Genomic DNA, 23489 nt, shown 5'->3' on the forward strand with positions numbered 1-23489 from the left:
GCTTGAGGTATTTGGCCAATCACAACGCACTGGATAGCTGGTCAATCAGAGCACACCTCGCTTTTCAGACCGATTAGTTTTGTAAAAATCGACGCGTTTCAGAAAGGCGGGGCATAGAGGAGAAACAATAACGAACAGTATGTGGAAAATAATGTGTTTTTTGAACCTTAAACCGCATAAACACATTTCATTACACCAAATACACAAAATAATGTTCTTTTTAGCAGCATCATATGACCCCTTTAAAAAAATCTGACAAGACCTCTGTGAATTGTAGATGAACAGTGATAAAATCTCAAAATATTAAGAGGTATGGAATGAATAGAGGTGTAGAGGTGTCAAAGATAAGTACAAAAATATGTCCATGAGTTTAGTTTAAACTAATTAACAGCATTGCAGGCTTGAAAGCTACTGGAGATATATGGAAATATAATGATATATTGGCCAAAACAAACAAACAAATAAAAAGATCTGGTGCAAGTTTTCCATTACAGGAAAATTCTTATCTCTTGGTTTAAATTTTCAGAGTTTGAACTGTTTTAAATAATGAAATGTTCCGAATGGAATGGAAAGAATGGAACAGGACTAAAGAACATTTTTATTCAGATTCTGACAGAAGTTGAACATTACTTGGTGGTAAGCACTCGAACTATTTCAAAGACAGCTCTAAAACCCTCTTCACAATTATGTCTGGTTTGGGTGAAGTTGTACATGGACTTAAAAGGGAGTGGGTAACATTAAGACTTTAACACAAACTGTGCTTGTACTTTCTAGCTTGTCCAAAATTTTAACTCAGACTTTACAAGAAAAGTTAAGAAAAATCCAGATGGCAGAGAGTGGCTCAAGGTCTCAGTTCAGACAGCTTTAGGAGCCCTGGTTTGGCAGAACTACTCTCTAAAGCGAGAGGCTGTATAGAGCTGTTGCTCTGGAAGAGACAAACTCCACTCAGGGAAACAGTGTCTGTTTGTGATACATGTTATTCAGAAGCAGCTCCCTCATGTGAGCAGCACTGCAGTGACTAGTCTTTAGTAGGAGGGATATCAGGTTTGCAGCAGCCAGCAGGTGGAAGTGAGCCGGCCAGGAAGGGAGTCAGTAGGCAGGCTGAGTGGGAGCTCTCCATGGTAGTGATGGTTTCCAGCAATTTCACAACACATAACCATGGTCTGAAGGTCTGCCTTACAAACTCATAAAGGAGCATCAAATCCCATTACAGGCTACCCCAGGTGGAACAGCTTGAGGTAAGTTCTCTTTAAGTTCTCTTTTAAAGCACCTTGCAACTATGATCTGTGGTTGATAAAACATAGTATTTGGATGTCATTTTGTTAATTTGTAATTTTACATTTTAATGGTGCAAGTATATACATGCAATATTATATATATATGATGAATAGTGGGGGTGAAACCTTATTAGGAAGTACATTGTTTTTTTCTAATACACATTGGCCACAATTGTTAGCACCCCTAGAAATTCTTCTGAATAAAATATAACTGAAGTATTTTCCCATTCACATTTACACTTTGAAATTGTCCAGACTCCAGCCATGACGTCCTGTTGTAATTGTGAAGACCAATACCTTTAATCATTCGTCACGATGAGAAAAACCAAAGAATATAGTTCTGATGTGCAGCAAAAGACTGTTGAGTTCCACAAAACAGAAAGTGGCTGTAAGAAAAGAGCTAAAGCATTGGAAATTCCCATTTACACAATCAGGGCAATAATTAAGATGTTCCAATCATCTGGAGATGTTAGGAATCTGCCTGGAAGTGGACGTGAGTCTATATCATCCTAATGCACAGCGAGGAGGATAGTCTGAGTGGCCAAAGACTCTCTAAAAATCACAGTTGGAAAATTGATTTATTGTCTTTCAAATTAATTAGTACACTTCCAAAACAACTCCTTTTTCTAATCTCAAAGTTCAAATTGAAACGAGACATTCTGCACTAGTTTCTGCACTTAATGCTTGTCCCTTTAAAAGAGCTAATTGATTGTTTTTAGGAAGTCTATTGTCTGTAGCCTGGTTCAGTTTAAAGAGAAAAAAAATAGTTTGTTGTGCAAAACACTGCAATTTGTTGGTGACAAGCAAGTGACTCCAGGGGTGTATTCCAGAAAGTGGGTTTTGTTGGAAACTCAGAGTTTGTTGAACCTCCTTTCTGGAATACACCCCAGGTCTGTCAAGGTCTGGGCTCATTTACATGCTGAGGATAGAGGGGGCTTCAAATCCTGAGAGTTACTGAGATCACAACCACAATCTGTTTGCATGCTGAGTGAAAAATCCTGCTCAAGGGGGGGATTTGTGTTGCGCTAGAAAAGAAAAGAAAAAAGTTTTTGATAAATGTCAGTTCACCATAACCCATTGGAACGATATATTAAGATACAAATGCCCGGCATCATTTCCCAGTTTCCAGTGACTGCTAGATCGAGGCAGGTTTTAGATGAGAGATCATGTATAGCTTGAAGCTAGGAGCTCTCGTGTATCGGGGAAAAATTATTACGTGCAATAGGAGGGAGGAAGAGAAAGATGGAGTGAGGGACTAAGAGAAAGCGACAGAGAGAAAGTGTGTGAGAGAGAAAGAGATGGAATGGGAGAGTGAAGCGAGAGAGAGAGAGCAAGAAAGAGGGAGGGAGGAAGAGAGAGAGAGTACCGCCCTTCAGTTGTGTTTAAATGTGAAGCGGAAAATCATCTCTGTGGCTCAGGGGAGTGAAGAGGCGATTCTAATGTTAGAAGAGCGGGTTTGCCGTGCTTGAATCATAGCGCTCTCTCTCTTTCGCTCGTTGTTTGTCCTACAGTGTCCCTGATTTCAGCTTCAGGCTTCAAAGTGAGAAGCCAGAAGAACTGAGAGTTTCTACAAGACGACAATACCTGGATGCGGGGATATCTGGACACCTCACAATGGATGGATTGAGGACAAAGTGTTGAGTTCTCCTAAAGCTGTCCGTGAATGATACAGGTACAGTAGTTGTTTCAGCTTTGTTTTGCTCTTTACCAAGTATCAGCATGCAGCTGATGCAATAGAAATGTTCAGAAAACAAATGTATAACATGTTTTTATCTTGATGCAAGGAAAATGGTTGTTTTTTTCTGTGAAAAAGGAGTGCACTGAAAGATCAGCATGAATACCTTTATCTGATCTCGCATTCAGTGATTATTATAGCCTACATTATGAAGTATATACCGTGAGACTGAATGCCTGGCTCTTTTAATAAGTTCTCCAGACGTTTTTATAGTTTTATAGTCTGACATTTAATTTCAGTGCATGCTATGTGGATAACTGAAGAAAATGTGACTGCCTAGTCATAACTCTAATTTATGAATATGAATAAGCAATTGGAGATTCAAGGATGGAGGCAGACTGTCAGGTGGCTGAGGAAAAGAAACCGATTGGCACTTTCATCTTTAAATGTGGCCTAATAGACACACTAAGAGGCTGAAAGCAAGTCTGTCTACATGCAGATTGGATCTGCGAGATTTTCTCTGCACTGAAAAAAATTTGGTGTAGAATCAATTTCTCACACAGAAATTGCTAGTGCATTTCACAAACAATTACAAAGAAATGGAAAGCAACACTGAATTAAATGTGAAATACTAAAGTATAAAAACTGAAATAGTAATTACCTGTAAAGCATACTCAAATGATAGCTTTATTTACAAATTCCTAATAATTTTTTATAGTGTGAGGAAGTTCTGTCAGACTCGTATAAACGATAATATATATTTTTTCAGATTTAATTAAAAATACCAGGTTTGAATGGACCTCATGGCATTCAGAGCACTTAAAAAGGAATGAATGGAAGTGAGAGATGAAAAGCGAGTGTGTGAGTTACTGACCTCTCTCTGTGTATCTTCAGAGGAGTGTTGGGATGTCGTGGCTGGTGTGGGTGTGGGTCAGTGTGACAGTTCTGCTGATGTGTGAGGCCACTTTCTATGAGACCATCCAGCAGCACCTGGCCCCACCCGGAACCAACATACAGATCCTCGGTGAGTCCTTCCTTCTCTTCATCTCCTGCCTCATCGTTCACTCTGACATCAGCATTATTTATCAATCTCAATCTGAAAGTCCACACAACCAAAGATTTCATGCATCAAAAAGAGACGAAGAGATTTAATTTAGGCTTTTTCCCCCCATATAAACATTGATTGATGCGCATACATATAGTAGAGCACATTGATGTACCACATCAAATATGGTAAACGGAAGCTCAGACATGCTTGTGTGACATGCAAGAACAAACCTCATTGGTTCTCACAGTTCAAGCAAGCATGTCTGAGTTTTTGTTTACCATATTTGATGTGCTCTATATACTGTATGTGCTTTGATCAGTGTTTCTATTAGGGGTGTGCGATATATATCGTCTGCGATAATATCGTAATTGTTGTTTTAACGATATATGAATAAAAGCCTAAAATGATGACGACAGACAAACTTTCTGTTTTCAATGTCCAATTCCTATAAAGAAATTAAAGGGATAGTTCACCCAAAAATGAAAATTCTGTCATTAATTACTCACCCTCATGTCCTTCCAAACCCGTAAGACCTTTGTTCATCTTCGGAACAAAAATTACGATATTTTTTTATGAAATCCGAGAGCTTTCTGACCCTGCATAAACAGCTGTTCTTTGAACACAAAAAGTATTCTCGTAGCTTCATAAAATTATGGTTGAAACACTGATGTCACATGGACTATTTTAATAATGTCCTCACTACCTTTCTGGGCCTTGAACGTGTCAGTTGCTGTCTATGAAGAGTCAGAAAGCTCTCGGATTTCATCAAAAATATTGTTTGTGTTCTGAAGATGAACGAAGGTCTTACAGGTTTGGAACGACATGAGTGTGAATAATTAATGACAGAATTTAAATTTTTGGGTGAACTATCCCTTTAAGAGAGCAGCTAATCTGAAGAATTTTCATGATAATAATTCAACAAAGAATATTTAAAGAAAAATAAACAATAACAATATGAGAGTATATACAGTATTTAGATATTTTACGTGTACAGTAAAATGTAAACAATATAATATAATATAATATAATATAATATAAGCTATTTTTAATATCCTTTTCTATATGACACTTGCAAATGGAAGATGGTGTGGGGGCTTTTTGCTGCTGTTTACTTCCATTGGTTAATCCACCATGGCGGACAATCGAAATTAATTGCAGGTGAAGGTTTTAATCACTGGTTTGTTAGGCAGTGTATTATTAAGTAGTGCACAAAACTTCAACAAATCCTTTTCTTAGTTGAATTCTCATTGGTGCAACTCTGATTCAGGAAAGTAGACACACAGGGGATGGATTTCTAGCACAGTGGTTCTCAACATGGCATTGCTGCAGGACCCAGATTTGGACATGTATCAAGTGGCAACCCAACACAGTAGCAGAATTGTTTTGATGGTTTCAAGCTCTCGGTACCCAGTAATTCACTGCACACAACACATTTTGGTCTGTATTTAATTATGTCGGGTTTGCAGAGGTTTTTTTTTATGCTTTTCAAGGAGTCAAGCACTTGACATCAAGGGCATGTCAAGTAACTGCCTAATTTGACTAGCTTTTACCATCTGTAAATGAATGATAAATTTGCATTGGAGTCATGTCTTTTAACATCAGCAATTTTTCCTTCCAAGTTCATACATTACTATGCTAATTAAGCACAATTATATGGTTAGATGTATTTTTTATTTCCATTTAACAAAGACCTTGTTGTTTTTTCTTTTGTTTTTGTTTTTATCCGAACATGCAAAACACCAGCTGAGAACTGCTCTCTGACCTTGTGGTTAGCCAAGTTTAGCCAAGTTTGCACCTGGGGTGTGAGAGGAATTTTCAATATTTGTTCAGGTTCAAACATACCTACAGGTACACTGCATCCTCAACAATAGTGTATTCAGGTTGTGCTAACACTTTAAATTAGGGAACTAAAAAATAAAAAAAATAGAGTGATGACTACAAATGAAATTTTCTCTCAAATAAACTATAATATGCACATAGAGGAATGATGAATGAATAACAGAGTGAGAGAAGTTGTGCACCCTGTGCCCATCACAGTAAAAAAATTACAGTTTTTCTTCCACACATCGGGTCAAGAGGATATTAGACATTTTTATCAGAATGTAAATCTATTAGAAAATCCTGTTTATCTAATATCTCGGCGGTCTGGGGTAGTTTTAAGGTTCACCTCAAATGAAACAGAGCACAAATGCTTCTTGTAACCTCACACCTTCAAATGAGAGGGCTAAAAGCAATTTGAGACCGTACCACTTACCTTAACTAATCTTGCTAGAGGCACTTTAGTGGGATTGGATCCTGAATTGGAATTGATTTTATTGTACAGACTATAGAACAATTATAGAGGTACATGCTATTCTTGATTCAAAGTAGAAGGTCGGTGGAGTTTTGCCTCTTTGACATCAAATACTTTGACTATTTAGATGTATGATAGAGTAGATAGAGCAATGTTAGGAAAGCTAGCCCTGATTAAACAATTGAGCTCCAGCTAAGCGACTTATCAGAGCACAGTAGTATTTCTTAACAATCACATGTTCATCCTAAATGGAGGGCTATATATTGGCTCACCAGTACTGAGCACTCTGGGATTCCACTACCCTAAATCTGAATATCAAAGCAGATAAACAAACTGCACAGATTGGGCTTTTATGAGCTTTGGTGACATTGCATAAATTCACATTTGGTGCTGGATGGAATGAATGGACAGAGATTACGTTTAATTGTCCATATGTTCTCTCAAAAGATGAACAATACTGAGGCATTTAGATGTTTCTTGACTGCGTATAAAAAGAGGCACTGAATAATTCATATTTAAGTCCCCATTCTGCTCCAAAGAGATGATTTCTCCAAAAGATATCAATTTATGGTCATATTTTCTGCACTACTTCATTTCCAAAGGAAGGAATTTGAGATATCAATGTTTTCTGAAACTACATCTTCACAGCCATTTCCTTTTACCACTTGTCTTATATGAAAAACACAAACAACCGGCATCGATTGTAGTAGTTGTAAAAACATCAAGCTCAGCAAACATTCTCTCAAACTGCCAATCATATAAGAAAAAAATGCTTAAAGATCAGCCAAACTGACAACATCTGCTCTGCTTTCAAACCTTGTGTGATTATGTCGACATTTCTGATGTTATGACAAGTGTGATATCTAACTGTAATGCTTTTTCCAGTCAGGGTGAGATTGTGGCTTTGGAGAGGGTGGGAGTGTGTGCATGTGTGTGTTGTGTTACAAAGAGATATTTGTTTAAAGGGGTCATATGATGCTGCTAAAAAGAACATTATTTTGTGTATTTGGTGTAATGAAATGTGTTTATGCGGTTTAAAGTTAAAAAAACACAGTGCTTTGAGGCTGGTAGATTGTCCTGAGTATCAGGGTTGACAGGTCATGAATTGTTGTGGCACCGTTGCTTTCATTAAAACCATCAATGTGACTAGTGACCGAGATCACTGCAGGAAATTGCAAAACGGTATTGTTCACAAACTGATGAATTGAGCTTGCATCCTTTGCGAAAATGTTTTTTTTTTATACTGCGAATTTTAATTTTGTATTTGAATTTCCCTGGAGGTCAAGGTTTATGAGAGCATATGTTTGATTTATGCAGTATTGACTGTTATGCAGTATAAACTGCACATATTAATGTGCCAAAATAATGTCGCTTGGCAACTGCAAACAGCCTATAGTTAGAAAAATAAACAAAATTTAAGCAATAAGGTTTGAGAAGATGTGCAACATAGCGAATACAGTCATAGATAAAAGGTGCTGGTAGACACAGCATGAATTTAAAATCAACCACACAAAAAAATATTAAGGACACAATTTTTGATTTAAACATTATTTTAGCAAATTCATCAAGGGAATAATTACACTAGAAGATAGGAATGGACATTATATGGTCACTAGCTTAAGTGAGAGATAATTGATTGGTATCAGACAATATTGGATATATATTGTAACAGTGTTGAATATTTAATTGTTCATTCTTATATTCTGTTTTTTATTATTTTTAGATAAGCTTTGCCCTCATCTAACACTCATGTAAGGTTCACGTATAAAACCTAATAATTGAATTACACTGATAAATGTAATCTTTAGCACATCTCAAAATAATATGCATTTTCATAATGTACATTATAATGTTATGATTTCTAAAGAAATATGCAGCATTTAAAATGACTGATTTTAGTTTTTAGTTAAATTTTTTATTCAAACAAAATAGTATAGAACTTCAATATCATTCATCGGTTATCTGCCATAACAAGAAAATAATTATTGATATCAGCCAGAATTTTAATATCGGAGAATTCCTACTAGTAGATGAACTCCCTGAAATAACAGAACGCTATGCAATAAAAATAATGATCCACTATGGGAGTTGTGGAGTGATGTGATGAACAGGTCAAAGCTGTTTCTATATTGTGATTGGTCGACACAACTGGGATCACCACCTTAATGCGAGGGAGGGATTTGAGTGCCCCCTCTTTGGAACTAGAACAATGTAATGACCAATCAGAAGCCAGGATTGGAACTATCTCTTCTATAATGCTAAAAATAATATTATACTCATTTAAATAATTGGCAATAAATTTACATTTATTTAAATATGTATTTAAATATCTATTATAATTATATAAACTATTATAGATATTAAATAATGATATATATTATAAACAACAACAAAATACATTTATACTGTGTATTAAGCATCGGTGTCTTTTATCATAGTGCTGTGAAGCTACAGTATAAGCCACTCAGAGTCAAAATTTACAGGTAAAATCACTGCAAAGCACACTTTCTTCTGGCTTATTGCTTTAATAAATCAAAAGCAATCATTTAAAGGCTGAATATAGATGACTACATATCTCTCTAACTTCTGACAAGCATTTTTGTAAAACACATCAAGGAATCTGAAATATTGCAGCTATATGCACTGAAATGCCATGCCCATAGTGCAAGTGATTGCATCTGTTTTAATTTTTCTACATGATGTGTGTACATCGGCTGCTCTGTGGGCTCAAGGGTCCTGATTTACTTGCTGCTGAGATGCGAATCGATGATTATATGTATTTCAAAATGTAGAGATGGGTGAGAAATGAGGGATAGAGAGAGTGAAAAGCACAGAGCGAAAGACTTACGGAAAGTTTTGAGTTTTCGTTTTAATTTAGACAGAAAACAGTATAGAGCTTTATGTTGGTGAGGGGTTTGAGTGCACCCTTCTTTGGAAGTGGAACAATGTATGTACCAATCTGGAGCCAGGACTGGAACTATCTGTTCTATCCACCTTATTTTGCAACGCAGAAGTAAACTATTTTCCGTGAATGTGCAATACTTCCAATTCATCAGCTGCTATAAGTAAATAACTAGAAAATAAAGTGCAGTTAACAGTAAAACAATTTAATTTTATTACTATCTAACAATGACAAAAAATTCTACATGACAAGCATTTTTGCAAAACACATTGAGGAATCTGAATTATTATAGCTATTTGCATTGAAATAACATAGTGCCTACCGTTTTTATTTGATTTTTCTACATAATGTGTGTACATCGGCTGCTCTGTGGGCTCACAGGTCCTGATGTACTTGCCGCTGCAATGCGATGCGAATCGATGATTATATGCGTTTTAAATGTAGAGATGGGTAAGAAGCAAGGGATAGAGAGAGTGAAAACTAAGCACAGAGCGAAAGACAGACGGAGAGACAGACAGAGAGAGGAACGTGTAGCGCTTCTCACAGATGTGCTGCCGGCTGTTCATGCTCTCCGGCTCAGACAGACAGATGAGGATGGGTGATTCATGAGACCAGGTCTTTATTCAGCTCTGACAGCTGCAACAGCACTAAGCAAATTGTGTTTGTCATGCATGCATAGCTGCCATGTTTTAGTGTTATGAGTCTGAACTCTCCAGATGTAGAAAATAACCCATCTTTAACAAACCCGAGACCTGAACCAACCCTTTACAAACAAACACAGACACAGATTCTCAGGCCCCTGGGAGACCATCACTAAGTCCAAGGACAAGTAGGCTATTACAAAACCAACCACACCGGACTCAGCCTGGGTAGATCAGAGATTTAAAGTGCAAGTGTTAATAGTAGACAGGCGGCTAACTGTATTACGTTGAAAATAACAGCAGGCTAATCCGATAACTGTGGTTCGGCTGCCTCTTTACTTTAACAGCAACACAACTGTGACTTATGAGATTCTTGCTGTGGTTTTAGAGGGCAGATATCATATCAATCTTGTGGAGTTTCTGGGAAATATAGATTGTCTGTCAGATTCACTTTACTTGCTAGGTTCTTGATCAATGTAGCTCTTCCTGGACATGAAGCTGTGAAAATGTATAACATGTTGCAATATGTATCAACATACATCCAGACATGGTCATAAAAGGCATCAGATATACATCACACCACATCTCCATTTATCTGTGTAAGCTGAGGCTTGAACAATTGATGATACAATATAGGCCTATACATATCAGATCAATGCCTATAAAATGTATGCACTTCTTTTACTAGTCTTAGAAATGGTTGGTATACTCATGTAAAAAAAAAATATATATATTTTTCCATACTTCACTGGCAAATTAAATACAAATATAACTAAATTATTAATATTAAAATTCATTTTGTCTCTCAAGTAAATGCATCTTGTTTTAGGAACTATCAGATACTAAAAAAACACTGATTAAGAAAATGTTTTTTTTACTTCAATGTAGTCAACTGCTGTATGTAGGTCGTGTACTCTTTGTTAAAAGCATCTCCTGTCAGTACAGATATCCTCACAGGTAAATATCTACTAAAATCTCTGTTGAAATTAATATTAAATGTCTTATTACTGCTGCTTGACTGAGCATATGGTGTGAACTAGCAGTATGAACTATCACACTATATAGGATAATTCATCTGTACAGTGCAGGTTGGTTCATACATTGGATTTTTTCTGGTTCACTTTGCTGGTAAAAAAAAAAATGCATAAAAGCGAGATGATACGGATAATAAATTGGAATTAACAAAACTGATGCAGCTGGGTAGACGCTTCTTATTTCAACATGAAAAACTTCATCCTAAAAACAAAAGTATGGGAAAAAAGACAATAGATTTGTCTGTTTTATATCTTTTTTTTCTTAATAAAACATTATATCATATTTAACTATATTGTTTATAGAATTCAATTAAATGAAATCAATATAATATTAACAAGGTTTCTATGAAAGAAGCATGAAAAAGGGAGATATCTGCAGACATTCAGAAAGAATTTAGAGCTGAAGTGTATAATAAAACATTTTACATTTATAATATTTATAATAATAATATTTCATTTATTACTGTAGATGCTTAACCAGAGCCTGATTCTTTTTAAGAGGCTCCTAAATATATTTTTTGCTCCAAATTCCCAAGTCGCGACATTTTTGTGTTGCCATCAGCTAATCAGTGTGATCATGACATCATTTTCCTCTCTGCGCTACAGTCATCAGTCACATGCCATTTAAGTTCAGTTAATTGGCTCAAAACAACCTGGCAGCAGAACGGAGCACCCATGAAGATGGCAGCCTCCAGGTCATGTACTTCCAGACCTGGCCCGATGCCAGCCGAGCAACCACCGCTGAGATAAATGGGAATTCTAACGGATAGCTCTCTCCAGGTATCACATAAATCTATTTATTTGCCAACAAATGAACAAACAAACAGTCCAACCCAACGCTGTTTTAACTTTGTTAACAGTTTAATGTACTCATTGCGGGAGATCTGGCAATATTTCACATCTTTCCCAGGCTACAATAAAGACATGCCTGCATCTCTTTGAATCGAAGCGTCATCTGGTTTCCGCTCTGCCATTAGAGTTTCTCTGGAGGAAATCTCCAGGAGGGCTCAATAAAGCTCAATAACAGAGGTGACGTTGGATGCCGGTTCTCCATCTGCAGCTGTAGGCTGCCGAAGCCGCCTGAAGACTTTCCTATAAAGTGCCTCTGACAGAATCAGGGCTCGACTGCGGCACGGCATCCTGCTTGTCCTTCTTTGTATTAAATATATCTCGGTGGCATAAGAGAGAAGACAGTCATCTGTGATAATTCCCCCCACACGCACCGACGGATGCAGGCCATGGTGTAGCTACATCAAAACAAACATGGAATGTGTTTTTCATCTGCTGCAAAACAAAGGTTATCTTCCCGCATGTACGCCAGCACACACTGACAGTTTAATAGCCTTATATAATACAGCTCCTAAAGGCACATTATTTTAGCAGAGACGTTCCGTCCATCTCTCCCACTTCCATCCAATCTTCCTGACAGTGCCAGCTCGCCTGTAGGAACAATGGGAGAGTCGTACAGTCTCAGCCCCTGGGCTGTCCTCCATCTGCTCTCTGTCACACTACTCTCTCTCTCTGCTCCTCCAGACAGCGCTTCTATGAATGCCAATCTGACCTCACAATACCTGAAGCCACCAGACACATACAACCACATATTACCTCCGAATTCTACCCTTGCCAGAGCACGGAGGAAGTCCTATATCAACTTTATTACATCAGAGTTTTACTAGACATGTGACATCTGTTGAGCTAGCTGAACCAAGAGACAGATTTATATTTCTTTTTCTTTTCTTTAAAACACAAAACTTCTGCACATTATTGCCTATTTCATCATTTCAAGTAGTTAAACATGCATAGTCAAAGCCAAACATATATTTACTATAAGAAACACTATACATCTTCAGTATCAACAATATGGTGTCCAGTGTTGGTAATGCATTACAAGTAAAGCAAGTTCCGTAATCAGATTACTTTAATTAACTAGTGAGTTACTTTTTTAAATAAGTAATGCAAGTTACTCTGTTTTCCCATTTATTCACTGACACCTCTCCTGTCGATGTGTTTAGAAAAATTGGGAGTGAGGTGCAGACTTCAGCCTAAGGCTTATTGATTTCACTTTTGGTGTGAAAGTGCCTTTTACAGTTGCCAAAAATATAACTTTTGGGTTTTTTTATTGAGGTGTGACAAAAGTAACGCAAAAGTAATGTAATGCATTACTTACCATAAAAAGTAACTAAGTAATGCAATTAGTTAATTTTTCATGGAGTAATGCAATATTATAATGCATTTACTTTTAATAGTGACTTTCCCCAACACTGATGGTGCCTATGAAAGAAGTATTCACCCCTTTAGAAACAAATTGGTCAAATTTAATTATAGTCATTGAACACAAAATCAATATTCAGTTTTCATGTTTCATTTTTTTACAACACTGAACCACAGAAGATGTATTTGGACTTTTATGACACACTGATGAACAGGCTTTTTTTCTTATACTGTATGTCAAAGTGAGAATTTCTACAAATTAGTCAAAAATAATCATATGCAAAAGAAATTCAAGCCCAAATCAAGTATTTAGTAGATCCATCTTTGGCATCAATTCTAATCTTGAGTCTATGTGGATTTAGATCTGGCCACTGCAATTTTCCCCATTGTTCTTTGAGCAACTGCTCAAGACAGGCTGCATGGAGATTGTGAGTGGAGCCTTTTTCAAACCACTCAAAAATTCTCAACTGGATTGAGATTTGGACCAATCCAAGACTTTAGCATTGTCGTTTTATGATTGAGGTCTTCTTCTCTCAAGGTGCAGGTGTCTTGCAGATTTGAGTCAGTTCTATAAAAATAAAAATACAATTTAAACTAACATTAAACGAACATTTTAAACGTTACAAGTGAATTCAGGCATCAACACATTATAATATACAATGTGAAAAATTGATAGATAATTTTTTATATGAATTAATTTATTTTTAATATACAGTATATTCAATTATTTACAGGCCTACACCAATAATGGTTTAGATATATTTTATATAGGGGTGAACACTTAAGAAAGCAATTATTTTGCTTTTTTATTTTTATTTATTTATTTTTTAAAACCATTTTTCACTTAATAAGATAATAAAGTGAGTCTTTTTCTATATATCAGTGGCAACAAGGTCAAATTAAGTCCACTGTGATTCATTTCTGTAAAACAATACAACATGAAAACAGATCAGTGAGAACTGTTTATATGGCATATACAGTGGGTACGGAAAGTATTCAGACCCCCTTAAATTTTTCACTCTTTGTTATATTGCAGCCATTTGCTAAAATCATTTAAGTTAATTTTTTTTACTTTCCGTACCCACTGTATATATATGTTAAATGTCACAAAGAAAAGCCTGAGAACTGATATAAATTGAGGATTTCTACTTTTCATCTGTATGCTGTGTCGTTACATTATCTCTCATCTCGTTCTGGTTCGATGTCTTAATGCTCTCCAGATCTCCCATGATGCAATAAGCGTAGAACTTAAAGTGACATCTTACTGATGTTGTCATGGCTACACTAAACTGATGATATGAAGCTGCGTTCTCCGTTTGATGATTTGTGGTTTCAAGGGGGATTTGCTGGGGTAATCAAAGTCTTCACAGCACAGTAAAACACTGATCTGCTCTATCCATTAATCTCCTCTAATTGATTTCATATCTCGCAAACGGCTGAAGTTTAATAGGCTTGTTTGTGCCATCAGTTTCAAAACAAACAATTTCCAGTGTGCAAGTGAGAAATCTATATTGCAGGCTGATGTTCAGATATTCAGCAGGGAGGAACAGAAACTGAGCTGCTGATGCATAGCCAAACATTGCCCTTATTGTTTTTTGTTGTAGTTTTAAATTTGTTTCTGTGAAACAAAACATGACAGCTCCAGAATTAGAACAAATATAGACAGAGCAACAGACTCAAGTGCGGAGGACAGTGTGGTGCTAACTCGCTTACAATTCAACTTTCCTGTCATGGAAATTTTCTGCATAATTTGTGTGTAAGGAAACAACCCATCCGTGATTTGTGAATCATATTTTGAGAATAGCTGATGAGAATCAATATACGAGTCCAACATGGCCAGATGATGTGGACAGAATATTAGTGTTGCTTTGTGTAACTGGGCAGATTTGTAAACCACTGTTGTGGGATGAATAAGAAACCTGTGCAAAACCAAAAAAAAAAAAAAAAGGAAAAATAATAATATATATGTTTGATTATATATGATTACATGATTACATATTGTTCATACAATACCAATAAATCATTTATAATTTATCTAAACTCCCCAATTCCTCTTTTTCATCTTTTAAATGTTTAAATTTCTCTGACGTTCTTAATTGTATTGTGACAAATATGTCAGAAATGAAAAGGAGGCATACAGTAATTCAAAAATCCAGCGCAAGTGCCAAGTTCTTAGAAATGTAATCTCTGTATTCATGTTGGTTTCATTCATCCATCAAACACCATTTTCAATAGAAAAATTAACTGATTTAAATGACATGTCAAATTAAATGTAATGAAATACTTTCCTTACATATTGAATGCCGTTAATTATACTAATTTAGTACTCAATTTCTTGGGGTTAATCTATTTGACCTGAACTAACCTTGTCTTTTCATAAAAAAGGTCAAACTATATAATATTTTTAAAGACATACTGCCCTAGATACACAATCATACAGGTTTTTTAAACAAACTCCTTCACTAAATGCATATTAAAGAAATAAAAATAAAAGAATATCTACAATTTTAATTTACAATTTCAGGCTTATAATATTATTTTTTTCTTTACTGCAATCTGGACAAAAATGTCCTGACAATCACCCGTTTAACTACATTTTGTTTAAAAAAGCCTAAAAAGGCTCAAATCACGATTCAAAGCACTGATTTTTTTTACTTGAATAAATCACATTTTGCATGAAATGAGAACAAACTAAATCTTTAAAACAAAACTGACTTTCCAATGTGACACTTTATGAGAGAGAAGACCATTCAAGACCTTCCATTTCACTTGAATGGACCAGACTTTCAAAAGGAATATTAGTTAGGTAATGATTTCTACTTTCAGTTACTTCCCAACACTGATCACAAAAACAAAAAAGCATCTCCACTTCTCAGAGTCTTCTATAGCAGTTACCAGTTTGAGTTTGTGGCTTGCAGTCAAAAATCGCTTTTGGAGTTGATGAATAATTCAGAGGGTGTGTCAAGAATGTGTTTGTGTGTAATTGTTTAAACAGCAGGAGTAATTGAAAGTGTACAGGCGGTGGTTGAGAAAAATGGATTTTGGTCGCCTACAGCTTAATTAATTACACCACACTTTGTCCTCACATGTCGCTCACAGCCACAAAGACCCAGTAAGTGGATCCCCATGCAATAATAAACATGCCATCTCTCTGTATATGTCTCTCTCATTTACTCTTTCTCGCTTCCTCTTTTGCATCCACTCTCACACCTACTCTCTCTCATACAATTCCTCTTCCTACCTGCAGCAGTAGAGGTGGCAAGGCAATTTAACTGTTTTGCATGTGAAAGTTGCAGCCATCAGCCATGCAGAGAAGTAATCAATCAAAAACCGTCGTGCAGGCAGGAAAATGAAAACCACATTGAGAGGAAGCAAAATCTCTCGCAATGAATTTTAAGCCGTTCAACATCACTTGTAGCGTAACGCAGCTCAAGTTTTCATTGGTCTGAAATAGGTATTCAGTGAACCGATTCACTAAAAAAATGAATCAGCCATTCCAACATAAAACAGAGCAACTGTGCAAGATGAACTGATTCAATTAAATTCATCAGAATTTCTAATGTCACATAACAGAGAGAAGACAGTCCAGAACGAACCGGTTGACTAAAATGAAGACATATTCATTTAAAAAAAATTTAAATATTAAAAATTAAATGTTAAATACTCGTTTTCTACTGTTTTCATGTTTGTTTCATTTTTGTAATGTGTGTTTTGTAAAGTCACAATTTTATTCAATTTTAGTTATAATAATGTTTTGACCTATTTGCTATTTACTATGCTTACTATTTACTATTTTTCATAGAATGAATTTTGGTAAATTATATGTAAACCAGTTAGGGCTAATTTAATAATAAATAATTACAAAACAAGTACATAAGGAACCCACAACAATTAAACAACAGAAACTCATTCAAATCAATTGTCCCCCTTTTTTAAATTTATACTGTAGATAATAACACGTGAGATTTCAATTTGTTTTGGACCACAAAACTAGTAATGTCCCCGGTTTCCATTTCATAAATCTGGTCACCTTATTCAGGATGAAATGATTCACTAAAATGAATCAGAATTTCTGGGGTAACATCTGAGAATCAATCAGACATTCCTGTTATGACGCATGAAGCCACTTTAAAAAGTTTTTTTTTTTTTTTATGGGAGGAAAACACAACGCAAAACTTTGCATGTTTTGGTTCAACTTCTGGGCTCATCTTCTTTCCTGTAGATACAGTAGAATTTTTTTGTATTAAAGTGTGTACCAAATTTAGCCTTTTAATATCATTGTCTTAATGGATTAAGCCACATTAATGCATAAGCATTTTCTCTGCAACAGTTTTCTATGGGTGAGAAAACATTTAACATTGTCTTTCTATTTGCGGATTATGGTTCCGTTATAACAAAAGAAATGTGTGAGAAAATTGGTTGTCCCTGGTTGTTGTTTTAGGACATTAAGGCACTTTAATAATAAAAAAATAATAAAAGAGCTCAAAAAAGGCATAAAGAAATAACCAACGACATCACGTATCATTTATGCACAGATACGGTGCCCACAAATATTATCAATAAAGCCGCAACTATTTCAGATATTTGGTGAAGCAGAACATTAGAGCCTTACTTAAGTTTTACAGTGCATTTTATTAATGATGATTTCAAGATGTGTTTATTATATGTCTGTTCTAGAGACATGTTATTACAGCTTTTTGATAAAGCAATTGGATTCCTTCTGAACTTCAAAAAATACCAGAATGCATTTATGAATGTAAAAGCATGTGTGTAATAAAATATTATGTCAAAATCGTGATTAAAATTGAAATCAAAATATAGATTCAAAAAATAGTGTTCGCATTTTTTGTCCATATCACACAGCCCTAAGCACACGTCTGAACACACTAAGGGCCCTTCAGATGAATAGAAGAGAGCACTTTAGTACTTATGGGTTTGAGGGCAATTCTGAACTCATTTATACACATAATGACTCACTTCAGCAAGGGCAGGACTTTTCTCCTTTCTGGACGCCAGTTTCAAGAATTCAGTGCGAGCTAATGAATTCTACAGCATATAGTGGAAATGGACAGAAGGTTAGTGTGTCATTAATGTGTTCTAGCTGTGGGGCGAAAAAACTGCAAATTCATATGCGGAATGTTTGAGAGAGAGTAAATTGTCCCAATAATAGACAAATAAAAAATTAAGTCAAGCAAGTTAATGTTGAACTTTTAATGATTACTCCAAGCATTAATAGTGGACAGTTGCAACGATGCAGCAATGTAACATTTAGTTTTAATGTCTGTGCACAGTGTAATTTTATGCTATGTGTGTCAGACTTTAATATAATATTCCCATAGTTGTCTGGTACAACCTAATACTTTTTCATAAATGGTATAAATTAGTGTCAAGTACAAAGAGTGCTGTTACAACCTTTCACACTAGGGCTGAAACAATATTACAAAACATGGGATGCAATTTAAATTATTATCTATTAATATACTGTTGTAAGCAAATTTACCTGATCAAAATGAATATTATGCAATCGCCTATTCCATTGAAAACATCATAAAATTAAATATAATATATTAAAATTGCTTATAACTTTAGTAAGTGTTGCTGTGAACAGTGATACTATCAGGGGATGGTTGTTATAGCACATATATTTCCAAGTCAACATGACAAAGCATTGATCTGATAAATTGTCTATATGAAGTTTGAAGAAGCTTTGTTTTGTTTTCCATCCCAAAAAACTATATTTTCATACATTTTACTTCAGCAGAAGTCCTAAGGAAGCTCATATACACTCAAAAACATTAAAAAAGGTCGATGTCAGTAAGATTTATTTTCCTTTTTTATTTTATTTTTTATTTTAAACATTGATAATAAGAAATGCTTCATTAGCAGACAATCATCATATGATTGATTTCTGAAGGATCATGTGACATTGAAGAGGAGTAAATAAACTGAGCAAGAGATTTCAAAAAATCCCCCAAACTTTTGAACGGTAATGTAAGGCGGTGATTTCATCCCGCTACCTCGTTTCTAATTGGTTAAACTCACATCATGTTACATCACTCCCCAGCCTCCCTACTATTAAACCTGCTCACATTACAAGAAAACGTAAACATTAATGAGATTAACATTTCGATATGCAATCAAGAGCAGTAAATTCAAAATAACCCTATGCCACTGGTATAATTTGCAAGGATTTGAAACATATTTCCACAGTGAGGGAAAAACTCATCACACCAGGAAATGACCAGAAAATAGAAGTCAATTCCCCACTAAATGTGCAAAAAGCGAGAGATAATAGGAATTAAACAGAGTTGTGAAATCAGTGTGCTTGAATTAACACATCAGTTCAGTGTTCTTCCCCCAGGCCATGTGAATATTCGTAATGAGAGTTTAAAAGGCACACTGTGAGTTGTGTCGTGTATGCCCTGCAAGCAAAACGGCAATATTAGCACTACCTAAATCACAGCTAGAATGCTGTTAGTGCTTCTCTGATGCAAAATTATTAGCTTGTCAGTAATACACGGTAATGATGGTTTACGGGCAAGATGCATGATCTCTTTTGAGGAATAATGAAACTGGACACTCTCACAAATATGATCTCCTGTGTCCATAACCACAATGCAAATGTTTAGCTTGTTATATTCATATTATTTTTTTTCTTTTAACCCTTTTTATTTGTACCCACAATGGCCATAGGACTCATTAAAGCTGAATATCATGGGACTTTAAAACAAAATGAGTGGTAAACCGTGTCATAGCCATAAATACGATACACATTATGTTTGGTTGAGATATGCTGTTATTTTCCATTCAAGTCCACTGGGAAACTGCAGATAAATTTCAATGAGATGCATTTTCACTGAATCTGCATTCTTCCAATAAGACTTCTTCAGGAATACACTGTCAAATTAATTACCATTATTATATATATATTTAATTACCTTATTATTTCCGAAGAAAACATCTTGAGTTGGAAATTGAGCCCAAAAGGGATGGAAACTTCATAAATTAGCAAGATAATGAGCAACCCGATCTGGGGCTTGGAACATGATTAGGGCCGTTGTTGTTATTCAGTTCCTCATGTGTATTTTAGCACCCACACATTCTCGAGTTCACCTTCATGGACTTACGAGGCCGTTATTGCAGCCCGAGCTCATTTCTCTCATTATGAGCGGATGAAGGGATTAGACAGAGGTTGTTTGAGGTGCGAATGGAGTACGGAGGAAAAGCAGAGCGCGTGTGTTTGATAGTGTTAACATTGGACAATTTGAGCCCGACGCATTTATACGGCGCGAGTTGGCCGCTTTGATCAGTGTGGCAGTACTGAAAACAGATTGCTCTGTCCATGAAGACAGGTATTCAACAGGGTTCAGAAGCTGTGTATTTTTAGAAAAAGAGTAGATAATACTTATGTGCTTGAATGTATCCAGAGCAGCATAACCGAGAGCGGCTTAATTCGGTTCTACCAGTTCAAGCTCTCATCTCCTGGTTATTCATGCATGTGGGCAGACAATCTCATCACGTAATTGTGTTTGTCTGAAACACTTCTTTGCGACATTAACGGCAAAATTACTCGGGCCACAAGGCTGTCTGTCTAGGTCTGTCATGTTGGTGGTGATTACGCTTGAGCATGAGACAGCTGTGTGAAGAGCAGCCAGGTCCAAATGTTCCACACACACGCCAGCCTCTTCTGGAGATGAGATGAGCTCTGTTGTGGAGACTGGAGGACACTGGAGAGGAAGAGATTAAAAAGAGGACAGGGAATCGCTCGCACGCAGATCACATACTGATCAACCAGATAGAATTGACTGTTTCAGCTGCACCCATTACATACAGACACAATTTCCATAGACAGAGATTAACAGGGACGGAATTCGACATGGCACCCACAGTGAGGTCCGTAAGAAATGGTTTATGGTGTCTGGGTTCTGTAAGAACTCGACTGCTTTGCACAGACCTGAACTCCACTGGACACCTTTGAGAATCTAAAGCACTTGACCTCAGTGATGGCTGTGACCGAAAGGGAGCAATTCCACACAGCCGTGATCTAGTGGAAAGCTTTCCTAGAAGAGTGGAAGCTGTTATAGAAGCAAATGGAGGATCCACTCTCTATTAATACTCGTGGTGTTGAAATTAAAATGTTCAACAAGCACATAAGCGTCATGCGCTTCAAACCTGACGGGGCACTTGCTTTTGGATTTCAAATGGAACTTCAAAAAGAAATCTAATTCTTTTATAATTAAGTTGCAGAACTGTAAAAAAGTGTTTGTGTAAATACGCTGTGGCAGAAATCACACATCCACACGTCTAAAGTTAGTCAGGCCAGTTGACTCATGCCTTGTTCTGCAGATCATCTGCTTTAAAGGGTTAGTTCACCCAAAAATGAAAATTAGCCCACAAATTACTCACCCTCAAATCATCCTAGGTGTATATGACTTTCTTCTTTCAGACGAATCTAGTCGGAGTTATATAAAAAATTGTCTTTGATCTTTCAAGCTGTTTAATGCCACTCAGCGGGTGTTGCATGCATCAGTCCAAAATAAGTTAAATAAAAAGCGCCCATCCATTAAAACAAAGTGTCTCACACGGCTCCGGGGGGTGAACAAAGGCCTTCTGTAGTGAATATTTGGTCATCTACCCACTCTCATGGCAATACAACAAACTCATTATTTTATTATATTGGAAAACAACAAAAGTTGTCAAAAGCCACTCTTTTCCATACAATGGAAAGTAAGGTGATCACTAGACATCAAGTTGCAATTTTGTTGGGTTTATTAAAATTATATTTCTGTTTGCAAATCTGTGAATGTTTATATAAATCTATAAATTTACATAAAATGAGATTGCTTGCCTGGTTTAATAAAAAAAAAACATTATATATATAAGATGAAATGTAATTGCAATGAATGCGTTAAGAATCCGTACTACTGCAGCAGCAGAGGACTATTATTCTGCTGCGTGGTACTGCGGAAGAACTGATGACGGCATTGACGGATGACGGTTTGATCTTCAGCTGACCAATCAGCAGAAAGGGGCATTTAATTCCAGTCCACGTGTAGAAATCGAATATTCAAGCTGTTTATTAATTTTTCTACCCCTGAACGAAAAACTAAAATTTAAGCTGATTTCTCATTTTTTTTGTTTTTTGGGGGAAAAAAAAAACAAAAAAAGGAGCCTTTTTTTCTCCTTTCATTTTTCTACTTTCAATATTAAATCAAAAAACGAATGAACGAATGATACACGGATTCATGTGCATCTCCATATACAGTGGTGTGAAAAAGTGTTGGCCCCCTTCCTGATTTCTTATTTTTTTGCATGTTTGTCACACTTTAATGTTTCAGATCATCAAACAAATTTAAATATTAGTCAAAGATAACACAAGTGTGTTTGAATGTCCACATTAATGTAATCTTTTCACTCTCATTCTGTCAACTACCATCACTCTCGGATATGTCTCTCACATTGAAGTTTGGTGTAAAATCACTAGTGCTGGCAGTGCTGCATGTGCCAGTTTGCTGGTGAATCTAGTGCACAAACAGAGCACCCACATTTTTTTTGGCCGACCAGCTTCTCTTAAGGTCCTTTAGGAGATTCAGAATATGATTTCATGCCCCAGATCAGTTCCACTGTCTGAAGCTTCAGCCCCCTCTGAATGTGACAGCCTACTGACGGCCTTTGAGGAAACGCATACTGATGTGGATTCTCTCTCTCTTCCCCAACCTCTATCCTTTCTTCCCCTCTCCTTCTTCTCCCTCTCTCTTCTTCAGTCCCCTCTCTCTTTACCCCCTTTCATGCCATTTTTATTCATCTAAAACAACACCAGCTCTCGCCTTTTGTAGTTGCACGGCATTTTAATAAAACATTGGCGGTTTTATACAGGCCTCCCTTGGCAGGCTGTTTTTCACTCAGCGCTTGGATAGTGGATAGTTTATAAACCACCAGCTTTCATTTGTCTTCTGTGATTCGTGCTTTCAGTCCCGCTATTGATATTTGCTTCACCCATGTGTAAAATACACGTGTTGTAAAAATCGTAGTGTGAAAAAAACCTACCCGCCATTTGAAAGGGCATTGTTTCGGGAAAATTAATCTACGACAGAGATAATAAATGGAATATGCCCATTCAGAGCTTTTGCATAATTTTAGCCGTGATATATATCCATGCCCAACGGCCACTGGAACGAGTAAAAGAAAAAAAAAACTGTATATTCACACGCGAGTTGCTTACAGAGATGTGGCAAAAAATGCATTAGCTGCTAGTCAGTTCAAATATCTTATTCTTTAGTGGTTGGGGTCAGAAAACAGCCTTGCTCTGCCTCGGTGCTGAACCACACTCAGGGCAGAGGTGAAGAGATGCCTCAACAGAATACATCTTGCATTTGTTTACTGAGTATACCTTTCAATACCATCTTTC

General features: G+C 36.3%; 1 protein-coding gene across 1 annotated transcript in view; it reads left to right on the plus strand.

The window, feature by feature from the left end:
* Window positions 1-2706: 2706 nt before the first annotated feature.
* The window catches only part of LOC107737725 (protein FAM19A1-like), a 39637-nt gene continuing 18854 nt past the window's right edge, over window positions 2707-23489 (plus strand). The window contains exons 1-2 of the mRNA XM_016549316.1: window positions 2707-2949; window positions 3847-3976. Coding sequence (XP_016404802.1) covers window positions 2941-2949; window positions 3847-3976 — 139 coding nt within the window. The 5' untranslated portion in view covers window positions 2707-2940. The remainder of the gene's footprint in view (window positions 2950-3846; window positions 3977-23489) is intronic.

The sequence above is a fragment of the Sinocyclocheilus rhinocerous genome, unplaced genomic scaffold (assembly GCF_001515625.1).
Source record: "Sinocyclocheilus rhinocerous isolate Xijiao unplaced genomic scaffold, SAMN03320098_v1.1 scaffold72, whole genome shotgun sequence".
Classification (NCBI taxonomy): Eukaryota; Metazoa; Chordata; class Actinopteri; order Cypriniformes; family Cyprinidae; genus Sinocyclocheilus; species Sinocyclocheilus rhinocerous.